This window comes from Antedon mediterranea, chromosome 8 (genome assembly GCF_964355755.1).
Source record: "Antedon mediterranea chromosome 8, ecAntMedi1.1, whole genome shotgun sequence".
NCBI lineage: Eukaryota > Metazoa > Echinodermata > Crinoidea > Comatulida > Antedonidae > Antedon > Antedon mediterranea.
In genome coordinates, this window is record NC_092677.1 from 25,317,546 (window position 1) to 25,332,086 (window position 14,541).

Genomic DNA, 14,541 nt, shown 5'->3' on the forward strand with positions numbered 1-14,541 from the left:
GTCGCCGTTGATGTAAATAATACGGAATGACTTCAACATTAATGCTATTTGATTACTAACATGTTCTCTTAAGGCTATCATTTCCGATAATACAATGTTCACAGTGTCATGTACAACAACAGCTCCACTCAACTCGAAATCGTTTTGCTCTCAGGACTATAATATATATATACATATACATTTATGGTTACCTTACAGCAGCAGCTACACTCAACTCGAAATCGTTTTGCTCTCAGAACTATAATATATCTACACATTTATGGTTACCTTACAGCAGCAGCTACACTCAACTCGAAATCGTTTTGCTCTCAGAACTATAATGTATCTACACATTTATGATTACCTTACAGTAGCAGCTACACTCAACTCGAAATCGTTTTGCTCTCAGAACTATAATGTATCTATACAATTGTATGATTACTTTCCTAAGGCTTGATTTGTAAGATGCAGACTACTACAACTGCGCTCCACACAAATTTGTCTCATTTTCAAAAAGTTATACCAAGCTTCAATTTAACCATTTTTTTCTCATAATTTATATCATTCAATTAATTTGGTAAAAACTCTTTGAATAACAATATTTTTAAAAGAATTTACATTAAAAAATGATATGTATAAATCATAAGAGAACATTATGGTAAATAATTATAATGGATAGAGAAATGATTACAACAAATCATGTATGTTACAGATAATAACAACAATACAATGTTAGAACAAATATGTATAAATTACTATATTGATATGAAAATTTATATGGTGGAAATTAAAGTGGGATGAACCTACATATGATAAAAAAAAAACCAATATTATACAGGCATACGATAGTTAATACAAGAACTTGATTACAAGAAATACACCAGAAATGGTAGTTAAAATGTTACAGTAAGTATAACATGTTTAGCAAACAAGTTGAATAAAAGTATACTACTGACTGTTATAATAATGATGAATTTAAATCAATTTTTATCTAAAGAGAGTGTACATTGCAAAAAAGAAAATCCACAAAGAAATAATTGAAAATAAAGTTAATTCACCAAGATTGTAAAAACAAGTAAAATAATCTATATCCACATTTATGAGACGTTAGAAAATGAGTAAAAAATCATTTATCATCACATTCGTATTTGTAATGTCAAAATACAATGCCCCAGGGGAAGTAAGTATGTAACTAAAACTTTTTCTATTACAATTCAGTATTTTTTATTAGCATTATTAGCTTTGCAATAACAGAGTAAATATAATTTATTTATTTATCTATTTTATGTAATGATAACTATTCAATTCATAATTTAATAACATGTTAATATAATTATTCCTATATAAATGTCAACATGATTCATTTATCCATTTATTTTAGTTGTTCAAAATCAATTTCAATAACAATATACAATAACAACACGATTGCACGCAATACACAAAAACCACTGGCTGGTAGCCAATTTGACAATTTTTTAAATTATAGTTTTTTTAGGTAAATAATTTTAATAGGGTTTTTTTCATCCCGTTTTTAGTCAAAGTGACTAACTAGTATGTGACATTAAAATAATATATTCAACAGCAAAAAATTAAAAAATATTTTCTCAGGGGGACAATTAATACATCTTTAAAAGTAGAAAAACTTGAGATAAAACATATTGGTATCTAATTGGCGCGCGTATTAAAGCTTGGTTCCCACTAGAACGTAACGCAAGGACGTAAACGTAACGCAAGCGTTTTAACCAATGACAAGCGAAGTTATAGACAGTTAGCAATCACAAGCGAATAAGCCATCGCTTGTGATTGGTCAATTCACTTGCGTTACGTCCTTGCGTTGCATCGCTAGTGGGAACCACGCTTTAGGATCGAATAAGTAACCCACTAATTAGTGTAGTAAGTTAATATGTTATAATTGATTTATATACTATCTTTACGATTCTAATAAATAACTTTTTCTGAGATGAACATTATAAAATGAGTAATGTTGTTAATATCAAAAACAGTAGTAGGCCTAAGTATCAAAATCAATTTCAATAATGTTTATTTTAATAGTTTAAATAGAAATACTGTGTGAAGCTCTGTCTACATTATATCAAACTTTAAGCTGATTTTCCACTAGGCGAATTTGTTAGCGTGAATCGAAAGCGTTAGCTTATACGCATGCGTATTCATGTTTCCATCTTCCAAATCTCTATCTACGCATGCGTATAACCTGACGCATTCGATTCGCTCGAACAAATTCGCCTAGTGGAAAATCGGCTTTATGTGACAAACAAATGAGATGTGCCCATATATGGACACGATTATGTAATATCATTACCATATTTGGCCATATCACTACCGTGTTTGGGCATATCACTACCATATTTGAGCATATCACTACCATATTTGGGCATATCACTACTATATTTGGGCACATCACTACTATATTTGGCCATATATCACTACTGTATTTGGGCATATCACTACCATATTTGGGCATATCACTACCATATTAGGGCATATCACTACTATATTTGGGCATATCACTACTATATTTGGGCACATCACACTAGTTTGATGGTGTGGACATAGCTTAATAGAAGATACTCGCAACAAATAAATAATACGAACTAGAGGGTACTCCGAGAGTACAAACCTCCGCCTACTGTAAAATTCCTCTACATAAAATGCCCCCTGAATATTTTTTTAAACATTTTTTTTTATTAGTTCTAAGTGTAAATATGTTAACTGCACACTACAAAGTTGTGGATGACAGTGTGGTGTAATGGTTATGTATCCAGCCTCTCACAGTTGAGGTCGCTGGTGGTTCAAGCCCCACTGAGGGTTTTTTTTTTTAATTATTTTTTTATTTTTTATTTTTTTTTTTTTGATGGACCTTGATCTTTGACCCTGACCCTTCAAAATGTAACCACAATTATATGATGTGTCATTGATCATTGTGGCTAAGTTTGGTGAGAATCGGATCAAAACTGTGGTCTCTAGACAGTAAAATAGTTTTTTGTTAGTTGTGACCTTGACCTATGACCTTTCCCCCTCAAATTCGAACTCGTCCGAGCTTTTTGGGCATAGATCATTGTGTCCAAATTTGGTTAGAATCGGACAAAAACTGTGGCCTCCAGGCTGTTCACAGACACACACACAAACACACAAACACACACACACAAACACACAAACACACACACACACACACACAAACACAAACATACAGGGGTGAAAACATAACCTCCTTGGCGGAGGTAATAAAGGTAGTTCAGAATCTTGATATTATTACTGTTTATTTCACGTTACATATTACAACATTGAGGTCGCGGTTTTAACCAAACATAATACTATTTTATTAATTTCTTTTAAAATGTTGTTTTACATTTTAAATTAATCAAACCGAAGGTTATTTAAAAGATTATATTCCTATGAACAATGGTCGAAATTAGAAGGAGAGACATCTGTTAACCAAGTAAGCACTTATACGTCACTCATGATGTGTAGGCTACACACTAAAGCTTGGTCCCCACTAGGAGGCACAGCGCAAGGACGTAAGCGCGACCAATCACAAGCGACAGTTAAGCGTGGTTCCCATTGAGCGTGGTTCCCACTAGAACGCAACGCAGCAAACGTATCGACGCGAAGTGCTGTATTGCGTAATTACAAGTGGGAACCGACGACACAACAGTGCTGCAAACATCGCAGGTTTGATTTCACGCAGGCGGGGGCAAACACAATTATTGTAAGGGCATTTTCTTACGTTGCGCAAGTCGCATTACGTTGCGTCGGTAGTGGCAACCAAGCTTTAATGGTCTATGCGCCATTCGTTCCGGGTTTGGTGGATTTTGTGGGGAGATGCGGAGATGTTTATTTCACTCTATTGATCTTCTATATAATATAACCTTTCGCTACACGTACGTAAAAATTAAAACTTTTTTCCATAGCCAATTAATGAGGCTAGTTATTACCAAAGTTAATTCGATGTAATATTACGATCATAATTAAATCCTTGACCTCCTTTGGTTTAAACTATGAATTAAATTTTTACCTTATAGGTTCGTTTAGCTGTTACTGCCGAGCATATTAATTGAAATTGATAGTGTAACCTGTCCCTTCGCAGTGTAATCTAACCTAGCCAATCTTTGAAATTATTAATGTAAGGCTAGCCCCGAGCGCGGTTCTCAAAGTAAGCAGTTGGCCTACGCCGCTGGACTTTATCCCTGAAGGCAACAGATTGATGATAATAGTGGTATCGACAAGGTATCTACTGCCAGGTTCATTATCATTGCTTGCCATCAATGCTTAAAGCCTTGTCTACACTATCAAACTTTATGTGACAAAAAAATGTGATGTGCCTATATATGGACATGATGATATCATATCACTACCATATTTGGGCATATCACTACCATATTTGGGTACATCGCACTTTTTTTGTCAAACTAGTTAGTTTAGACAGAGCCTAACGTTGTTTCCACACACATGCAACGTTAGACGTACGCGCAAACCCAATTTAACCAATCACAAGCAACAGTTCGATGAATCGTCGATCGTTTGTGATTAGATAAATTACGTTGCGTCCAATGGTAACTAATGCTTGGAGACGTAAAAGAAGAACGTAACGCAACGTATAAGTGATTTGACCAATCACAAGCAATGGATTATTCAAACTGTCGCTTGTCATTAGTCAACTTTCTTGCGCTTCGTGTACGTCCTAGCGTTGCATCCTCTAGTGGTAACCAAGCTTAAGCTCAGATACTATTTTAAGCAATGTCAGAAAGTATACGATTTAGAAGAAGAGCGACATGTCAATATTCTACCATTTAGCCTTAGGTTTTTCAAAAGTACGTTCTTTTTAAATGTGTATTTTCCTGTGTTTAAATGATGAATGAATCTCATGATTATAGCATGCATTATTTTAATAGCAGCGATAGTATTTTCTAAATCAACCTGTTGTATGATTATTGTAGTAATGATGCTATTCAATTATCACACCGCATCTTCTTCGAAATCTATACAATTATTCATTTCTCAATCTAGCTAGACCGGACAAGATATCTAAATCGCAGATGTTTCAGATTATGTTTAACCAATACATCGTTTATAAAGATTAATTATCGGGCATTTATCAAATTATTTACGTAACGCGTGAAGGCGTTGGCGGACAAAATAAAACGATGTTGTTAAGAATCTACTGTGTATCTATCTCAAACGATTTATTTTATCAATCAGACGTATTGTCAAAAGAACTCGATAATTGATGCGTTTAAACGGCTTTTATTATTAACCGATATACTTTGCGTTAATCTGATTGGCTGTTAAATAGTGCGTGGAAAAGACGCTCTTGTTTTGTAATATCTGCCGCCTTTTGTTTTCTTTTACATATTTATGAATAGTACTGTATAATTTTCTGCCTGGAATTATTGTTCATTCCTGATGATGATGATGATGATCAAATCAAGATCAAAACGTTGAATCATGACTTGCCTCTCGTTATTTGGAGTCAGTTTTATACTAGGCCTATGGTTAGTTTACGGTGTGATATGTGTCACAGGGTTTTAATGACAGAAATAAATACTGTCTAAAAAAAGCTAGGCCTGGCTATAAGCATTTTATCACACTCACACTCCAAAGGTATCTAGTCGGCAGAACCCATATCGTCAAGCACGCGGATTGTAATTGATTGATTGATTTGGATGAAACTCCCCTTGCCTCTATGGTTTAATATTGTACGGTGTGTTATGCCTCAGGGTTTAAATGACAGAAATAAATACTTTCTAAAAAAAGCTAGGCCTATAGCTACAAGCATTTTATGACACGTTCTAAAGAACCAAATCGTCAAGAACGCGGATTGTAATTTGAAAGAAACTTCCCTTGCCTCTAGAGAAGTAATCATCGTGTCTAATTGATTTAGCTTAGTTCTTAAGTTATGGATTATTATATATAACATCCTAGCATTACAATTCGCATAGTGTCAACAACGATGCCGTAGGATAATGACTTAGCCAGTTACGCACTTACTTGAATGTTAGTCTTTCAACGCAATTGTATACTTATTCATGTTACGAGTTTCTTCTCTACAAATAAATTATTATTATTGATCGTTAATTATCGTTAAATTCCAATATTATTTAATTTAACAACATTTATACAGGATTACACAATCAATCAATATCAATACAAACAAATCAGGAAAAAAATGTTTAGTTTTGTATGAAAAAAATGAGATTGATATCCAGATTTGAATGAAGTAATTTTGGGGAATATTTAATTTCAGTTGGTAGGTTATTCCGTATTTTAGAGCCTGCTTTGAATATTATGACCTGCTTAGCCTTTGGCTACAATGCAAATATGGTCAAATTGGCTGCCAGCCAATGGGTTTTTGGTTGAATTTAACCATTTATTATGTTATTTTATAAGTGAAAACATAATTTTTGGGGGTTTTTCTACAGAAGTGATTAACTTTATTAAAACTAAAAAATAACCTAATCAAAGTTTGTTTTAATTAAGCTTCATTTTAATACATCTTATTATTGGTCACTACCAGTAGCACCTTATACAACAGTTGGCGGGTATCACACGTGTTATAGAAATAACTGCTCACACAAATTGATTATCTATTCAACTGAAATCTTCTTTATAGAGTAACGATGGCCAGAAGAATAAAACTTGCCATGTCATTACCTCGTAAGGTTGATTAAAACACCTGTGTTCTTTTCAATCAATTCGAGCTAGTTTTTTTATTTTCACTAAATTTATCAACTTATTATAAATAACATATTTGCCTAAAGGCATTTTACAATAAAAATTTATGACGATTGAAAAAAAAGTAGGTCTAACAATTAGAATTTAATGTAAAGGAATACACATCACACCTAACACAATGGTAAACAAAATCAAAGGGAGTGATAACAATAACTTCAACAGCCAAAAATAATCTACTTTCCACATTGGTGGCGCTATTGAATTAGAAAATTTAAATATCAAAACAAACATATTTTAAAATAGTATACAAAATAAAACACTTTAAAACTCTAAATGTATAAAATATAATCTAAATATTTATTTTATAATATTTTAGTTGTTAAATCAAAAATTAAAACTTAAAAATAAAAATAAAGAGTAATTTTGACACTTATTTTGTACGAAATGAATTGTCCATTATATACCAACCAGCAGCAATCATCAGGTATGCCTTAAACTAATGAGTAAGGAAAATAACGAGTCCGGGTGACTCCGGGTTCCACAGTCTAATTCTGTGAGAAATTTTTCTATGGGGAAAGGTTGCCCTCGGTGTGACTTGCCTACTTTCGCGAGATGCCCGGGTCGAGTGATCTACCCCTCACCAAAAACTAAAATAAACAAATAGTAGAACTACAATTAAACCATTTCAGAGACCGGTTCTGCCGCGTGAATAATGTTGGAATGGTGTGTTACAATAATTACATCGATCTCTATTAATGATCACACTTCCCCCAGCGTATATTTAGTACAACATTAGAGATGAGTGACCTATTCACATATAATTGTCATACAAGATGATTTATGAATCAAACCAATTATCCATTTTGTGTGAAGTGCTGGTATTCAATTGACATTATAATGACACAGAATAGAATGATGTGTTGATCGATCATGTTTTTATTTTGAGAAACAATATATATCTTCATTATCATCAATGTGTACGTACTGTTACAGTACTTGGTTCACACTAGGACGTAAACGCAATGACAAAGCGATTGAGTGTACATTGTGATTATGCTAGTTGCTCTCTTTTTCTGGGTTCTTCCTACTAGAACGCAGCGACGTATTGACGCAAAGTACTATATTGTGGGAACCGACGACGCAATAGTGCTGCAAACATCGCAGTTTGATTGCACGCAGGCGGGGGCAAACACAGTTATTGGAAGGGCATTTTCTTACGTTGCGTCGCTAGTGGAAACCAAGCTTTATGGGTATATTATTATTTATTTGTATGTGTAGGTATCTAATTTCGTTGTAATGTGTATACTAATTTTCATTTAACTGCTAATACGCACGCGCGTACACACATCGTACAGCTATGTTGCGATTTTATTAATACTAACAGTAACCCGTTTCTTTTTCTGCCTTAATATGTTGTTATATACTACATGGGCAAGTATAATAACAGCGCACTTAATAATCAGATAATTAAATTATCAAAATAAAAACAAATTGTATCCGCGAATAAAATTCGGAACCACTGTATTTATATTACGGCCATTGGTTTGTTATACACTATTCCTTCACTTCAATATATGTAGGCTAAAAATTAAAGCAATAGTACAGTGGATATGGAAATTTGACTTTACTTTTGAAATAAAAGACGCTAAAGAAAAATTGTGCTGTGTAAATTAGATGATGCGCGCAAACACATAACGAAAGTATAAAAATGCCAAACTATATTATTTTGTTGGTGTTTTTCGTGGTGTATTAATTATTTGATACGTATAGAGATAAAAAAAAAAGTGGACAAAAATCGAATGAAAAACACATCGCTGCGGAAACACGAATTAAGTTTATTCATTTACATTTTATTTTTATTTCACTGGTTTTGATATTTTGCAATTTTTTTGTATGGGAGATTTGTTACGTACTTGCTACTTTTGTAATTAAAGTGTGGTCTACCAGAAACCCGTGCTCCGCACCGTGTGTCTACCTTAATAATAATTCACATGGCATGATTATTAAGTATAATAAAAGCGTACTTTTCCCGGCCACGATATTTCTTTTCGTACATAAGTTGGGGACCCCTCATGAGACGTCACAAAATATGAATGAATATTCATTAATCATGTCCATAAGCTACGTTATAAATGAGCGAACAATTTGCTAATACTGTACAAAGGTTTTCTGTCGAGCCGTCTGTGTAGTCGAGTGGATTAGGCTAGGGATGTCGATGTATGGGGTTCGAATCCGATGAGCAAGTTCTTTTTACTTTATAGTGAGAGAGATTATTTAGAGTGTTAGGTTAACTATATTTATAGGAACTTAACTATATTTCACATAAGGGGCCCCAACTTCTGTACGAAATAAAAAATCGCTTACCAGTCCCTGTCAACAATACAATTCGGAACTACTTACGGCCATAGATTTTGTTATACACGGAGTATTCCTTTACTTTGAAATATCTGTAAGCTACAAAATGAAAGTTGTACTGGATTTGGGGTGCGCCTCAGAAAGTGACAACGTGCATGAGCGAGACAGACTTCTGTCAATCAGTTGGCAGTGATTAAAACATTTTAATGATAAAATATGAATTGGTAAGTTATCGATTTAAGATGTGAAGTATTGGAATAATAAAAATGATTACGGACTCAACACAAAAAGTAGTCGAAATTAGATGACACGCTCAGACACAAACATTTTGGGTGTATTTTTCGTTGATATTTGATATGCAGAAACACGACACTCATTTGGATTCGTTTTATTTGTGTGTGTGTGTGTGTGTGTGTGTGTGTGTGTGTGTGTTTTAATTTACATTTTTGTTTATTTCATGGTTTTTTATATTCCCCTCAACCAACAACCTCCCATAAAATGCTCAAAATGAAACAATGACACAAAACTATACACCCAAAACGTTATTTATTATTTATTTTGTGGAAACACGACACCTAGGCTAGTTGGGCTAGTTTTATAATTACATTGTGGTTTAGTTTTGACTTTAGCTTAAACGGTGATACTATTATTACACATGTCGCGGATTGAACTCGAACCTACTAAGCATTGATATCAATGGTCACGCCGATTTGCTCACTGAGCCAAACCGTGATTTACAAAATACATTAAGTTCCAAGAATAGGTGTAATTAATTAAAACTTCAACAGCGCGATCATTCGATACACGGTTGACTGTATATTTAGCGGCCCAGCATGGTATTTGTAGATTCTGCCATGGCGGTACAAAACAGAGGAGGTTGCGTAGTTTATACAGTGACGTAACATGGTCGCTGAGACGTCAAATTACTGTTATTTTTTCTTTTGTTAGTGTTTATCCTTAAAATTCAGGAAAGTGACATAGCCTATCGTGTGCGGCCCCTCAATAAACTTCAGTGTGCCAAATGTGAGCACGTATCTTTCAGTGGTTTTGGAGAAGATACGTAAAATTACGCGAAAAATTTAGAAGCATTAATAATTATATAGATATTTCTGGTTCGTTTTCAGATCTTCATAATATTATCAAGAATAAGACGTGACTTTCCACCAATGACAAGTACGTTGATGATGGAGTGAATGCCCGGATGAAAGTCTGCTGCCCTCAAGTAACAGAAACTGATTGGATTATGGACGTTTATTGTTACCTGTAACCCAAGTACGTCACATTCTACGACCACGTGTACTTTTTAAATAACGATCGATGTTGTACACATTTGCCAAATAAACAAAAAACATCACGTTTTTTTTTTCACGTGCGATAGAATATTGACACTTTTAAATAGCCCGAGCTCCGCCTTAAATACAGGTGAAAATCATTGTCTGTTATATTTGAGAACGAAAATCGTAAATTTTGTTTTTAAATAATGCCTTACTAACAATATATCTTCTCTGTTTTTTGACAAAAATTACGACTTCATTAATCTGACATTTTCTATTACCGGTACTTCGTTGCTAAATTTAAATTGATATTTTCTATATTATTTACGGTGATGCTCACAAAACGAAACTAAACTAAGCGAGAAAGTTACTAATAAAATATCTGATTATTAAATGGTTGCTATAGTGATAAACGCGACGCACATACATTTGAACATTATCTGGTTGTCTATTGGTTGATACAACGTACTCGTGACGAACGAAGCGTGACGACATTTATGTTACAAAATCTGCGACAAACCACCGCTTGTCATTCCTCAATCAGTAAGAAGTTGTAGGCCAAGGCGACAACAAATAGACTCAAACCAACCATGGAATTTTCGTACTCCGATGATAGCGGGAACGGCTCGATGGGTTACGATTTTTCTGACGACGACAATAAAGATTATTTCATAGAAATTATAACTTTACTTATCGAATTAATTGGTGTAATTGGAAATTCATTGGTGATTTTTATTATACTGTATTACAAGAAAATGCACAACGTTCCGAATTACTTGATTTTGAGTGTTGCGATAGGCGATTTACTGGTGTTAATGTTTTCGATGCCGTTCACAATTATGAGTTTGGGATTCGATAACGCGAGTGGTAACGAAGTCGGATGTAAGCTCACCAATTTTGTCTTAATCCTGTCACAAGGTGTATCAGCGTTATCGTTCACGGCTTTGAGTGCGGATCGGTATTTTGCAATCAACATGGCCGTCGCGCCGATGCGTGACTACGCGAAGCGCGTTACGTACTTTTCAATCATCGTAAGTTGGACTACTTCTATTTGTTTCGCTTTACCAGTACTGTGGTTTTCTAGGGTGTTCCAAATCCCGTATACAAATCAGTTATTCTGTTCGTTTCAACCTCAGGTAAAATGGCAACACGCTACGCTCGTGTATCAGACATGCAGGTTCGTATTTCTATACGCCTTACCTGTAATTATCATATCTATTCTATACACCTTGGTTGCAATGGAGTTGTTTCGTAGTATCAGAGAGATGCCGACGGAAGCGACAAAGGCAACTTCAAAATCAACATCGTCAAAAAATCAAGCGCAGGCCAGAAAACGGCTGGCAATCACCGTTCTCGTCCTGGCTGTCATGTACACGATCTGCTGGCTACCGTATATGTTCAAGGAAGTTGCCGTGGAGTTATTTCCCACAATAATAAACTTCAAAGCAGGCTATAAAAACGTTTCCTTTATTATGTTATATCTGAGTAGCTGTATCAACCCGATAGCTCTGGTTGCGATGAGTAGAAATTACCGCAAGTATTTTTTATGGTTGCTTTTTTGCGGAAAGGTTCGAGAGAAGGTAAAAAAACCGACGTCGTACACCGGTATGTACAACAGCGTAACGACAAAGCCAATTGTGGTTAATAACTGCGCAGAAACGGTGTTCGATGAACCGTAACGGAACGTGCACTCTTATAATACGCAACTGTGTTAAAACGAGGTGATACGTAATGGGCCATTTAACGTGTATCATAAGTTCCGCACGACCGATGACATTACGAGACGCACGTACGCTTGTTCAATGAATGCCGACACCTTGAGACGGACAAAATATGGGACAAAATGGATGAATGATTAGGCGATAATGTTATCATTTGGTTGTTGTTTCGGCCTAAATGACATATTTCAATGATATTTACTAAATTAACTGTTAACTTAATGTATGTTTCGTGTATTGTATGGATTGTGAATTACTCAACTTTAACCTTAAGCGACGTATCGACACAAAGTGCTGTAAATTTCGTAATCACAAGTGGGAACCGACGACGCAACATTGCTGCAAACATGGCAGGTTTGATTTTACGCAGACGGGGGAAAACACAATTATTGGAAGGGCATTTTCTTACGTAGCGTAGGTTGCGTTACGTTGCGTATCTAGTGGGAACCAAGCTTAACAATGCATACTGTTAAAACGACAATACTCGAGAACACGCCATAACGAAAATAAAAATGCAAAACAAGAACAGCTGTACATCTCCCGATTCATGGCTCGAAGCGTTTCGTATATTTCACCCGAAAGACACCAGCTGGACATCTCTGTACCAATGGACAGTAACGTCGTAGAGGCCTGAGGCCCCTGACTTAGGTACCCCAAGTGGCCCTCCAACGCTGAATGCCTCGGGTGTTTTTAGCCCTTTTCGACATATTTTAATGCCTGTTTTTTCCTCTGGACACTGCTCAGGAGCCAGTGAGCGCTCATTACGCCACTGCCAATGGAGTATCGCGTAGCATACGACATACGGGTATTCATGTTACGCTTGACTAAATACTTAATTAAGTGTGGTTCCTACTAGAACGTAACGCAACGTAACGCAGCGACTTATCGACGCAAAGTGCTGTATTGCGTAATCACAAGTGGGAACCGACAACGCAATAGTGCTGCAAACATCGTAGGTTTGATTTCACGCAGGCGGGGGCAAACACAATTATTGGAAGGGTTTGTCCTTACGTTGCGTCGGTTGCGTTGCGTGGCGTCGCTAGTGGGAACCACGCTTTAGGCCTAGTGCTAGCTATGTTGTTTTAAAGTTACTCAAAGGTATAATTTTAAATAATTAAACATTAAAACTAATAATCATTTATTTTCCTTTAAATAATGCGATACAAATGATGATTTGAGACATTATAAGACGGATGGACGAATGGACGTTTTTTAGGCCTACGGTTTGATACGACTGAAGAATTAGGCGACATGAAATTCCAAAAGCGATATGGGCAGAGTATGATAAACGCATTTGCGTCATTATTTGACGCAAACAAATACAACAAAATATTTAGATCTTTGTAGTAATATATAGGCCTAAATATTGAAAATAATTTGAGAGATTGGAAATAATTTGAGAGATTGGAAATCATTTGTTCGGAAATAATTTGAAACTAAAAGAATGGAAACAAATTGAGGGATTGGAAATAATGTTAGAGATTGAAAATAATTTGAGAGATTATAAATAATTTGAGAGATTGAAAATAATTTGAGAGATTGGAAATAATTTGAAAGATTGGAAATAATTCGAAAGATTGGAAATAATTTGAGAGATTGGAAATCATTTTTGATATGAAATCTTTGTCGCAAGTACCATCACGTAATACGCGATAAATCGACGTATTTGATTTGATAAAGATTGACAGATAATGACGTAATTATGACGACAACGTTCAAACTGTACATTATTACCAATAATTACGGAAAACAATGTTTCTTTTATGAAATGAAATATTAGGTAATATTTATATTTCCTCCATAAATGTTTTTAAATACCGTACCTTCCAAGGCCTATTAAAAGCATTTGTATTAAAATGATTATTAAATGTACTACCTAGTTAATATTTGTTATTTTTGCATTAGATACTTGGATTTACAGTACTGTATTTCTTCACGTAGAATAATAGTATGCAATAACGTAATACGCGCAACGCAAGTGACTCGACCAATCACAAGCGGTAACATAGCTTATCCGTCATTTGTGATTGGTCAAAACGTATACGTTGCCCGTATACATAATTATAACAATCGTATTTTTCTTCCCATTAAGTATTATATTAATCTTTTACGTCTAGTCTAAATGACGTAATCAACCACATTGTCAAAATATCTCAATCTAACATTATTTTTACTGTATTGTTTTAAACTCAATGTAATCAATTGTAAATATCGGTAAAGCTTTTGCAATCAAAATAAAATATTACGGATTATTGAAACATGAGTTTTAATGTCATGTTTACTCTATACAGATTACATTGTATATCATACTATAAATTTATATTTGTACACTAGTAACGTCATGTAAGAATGCAATGTGTTAGAGATATATCATGCCAAGCTTTTGTTTTAATATTTTTCTCAATTACATATTGATTGAATGTATCATAATAGCCGTGACGTGTACAATGAATACCATGCACAATGATCTGTAGTGTAGTTTCTTGATTAAACGTGGATTGGGAGTGAAATAAATTTTAGAAAAC

General features: G+C 34.6%; 1 protein-coding gene and 1 non-coding gene across 2 annotated transcripts; both read left to right on the plus strand.

Moving 5' to 3' along the window:
- Positions 1–7,155: 7,155 nt before the first annotated feature.
- LOC140057861 (U12 minor spliceosomal RNA) lies at positions 7,156–7,306 on the plus strand. Its single transcript, XR_011846980.1, has one exon. It is a non-coding gene; the product is annotated as a U12 minor spliceosomal RNA (small nuclear RNA).
- Positions 7,307–10,653: 3,347 nt separating this feature from the next.
- On the plus strand, positions 10,654–14,274 carry LOC140056253 (bombesin receptor subtype-3-like). The gene has a single exon (XM_072101561.1). The coding sequence runs from the start codon at positions 10,889–10,891 to the stop codon at positions 11,975–11,977; it is 1,089 nt and encodes a 362-aa protein (XP_071957662.1). The 5' UTR covers positions 10,654–10,888; the 3' UTR covers positions 11,978–14,274.
- Positions 14,275–14,541: the final 267 nt, after the last annotated feature.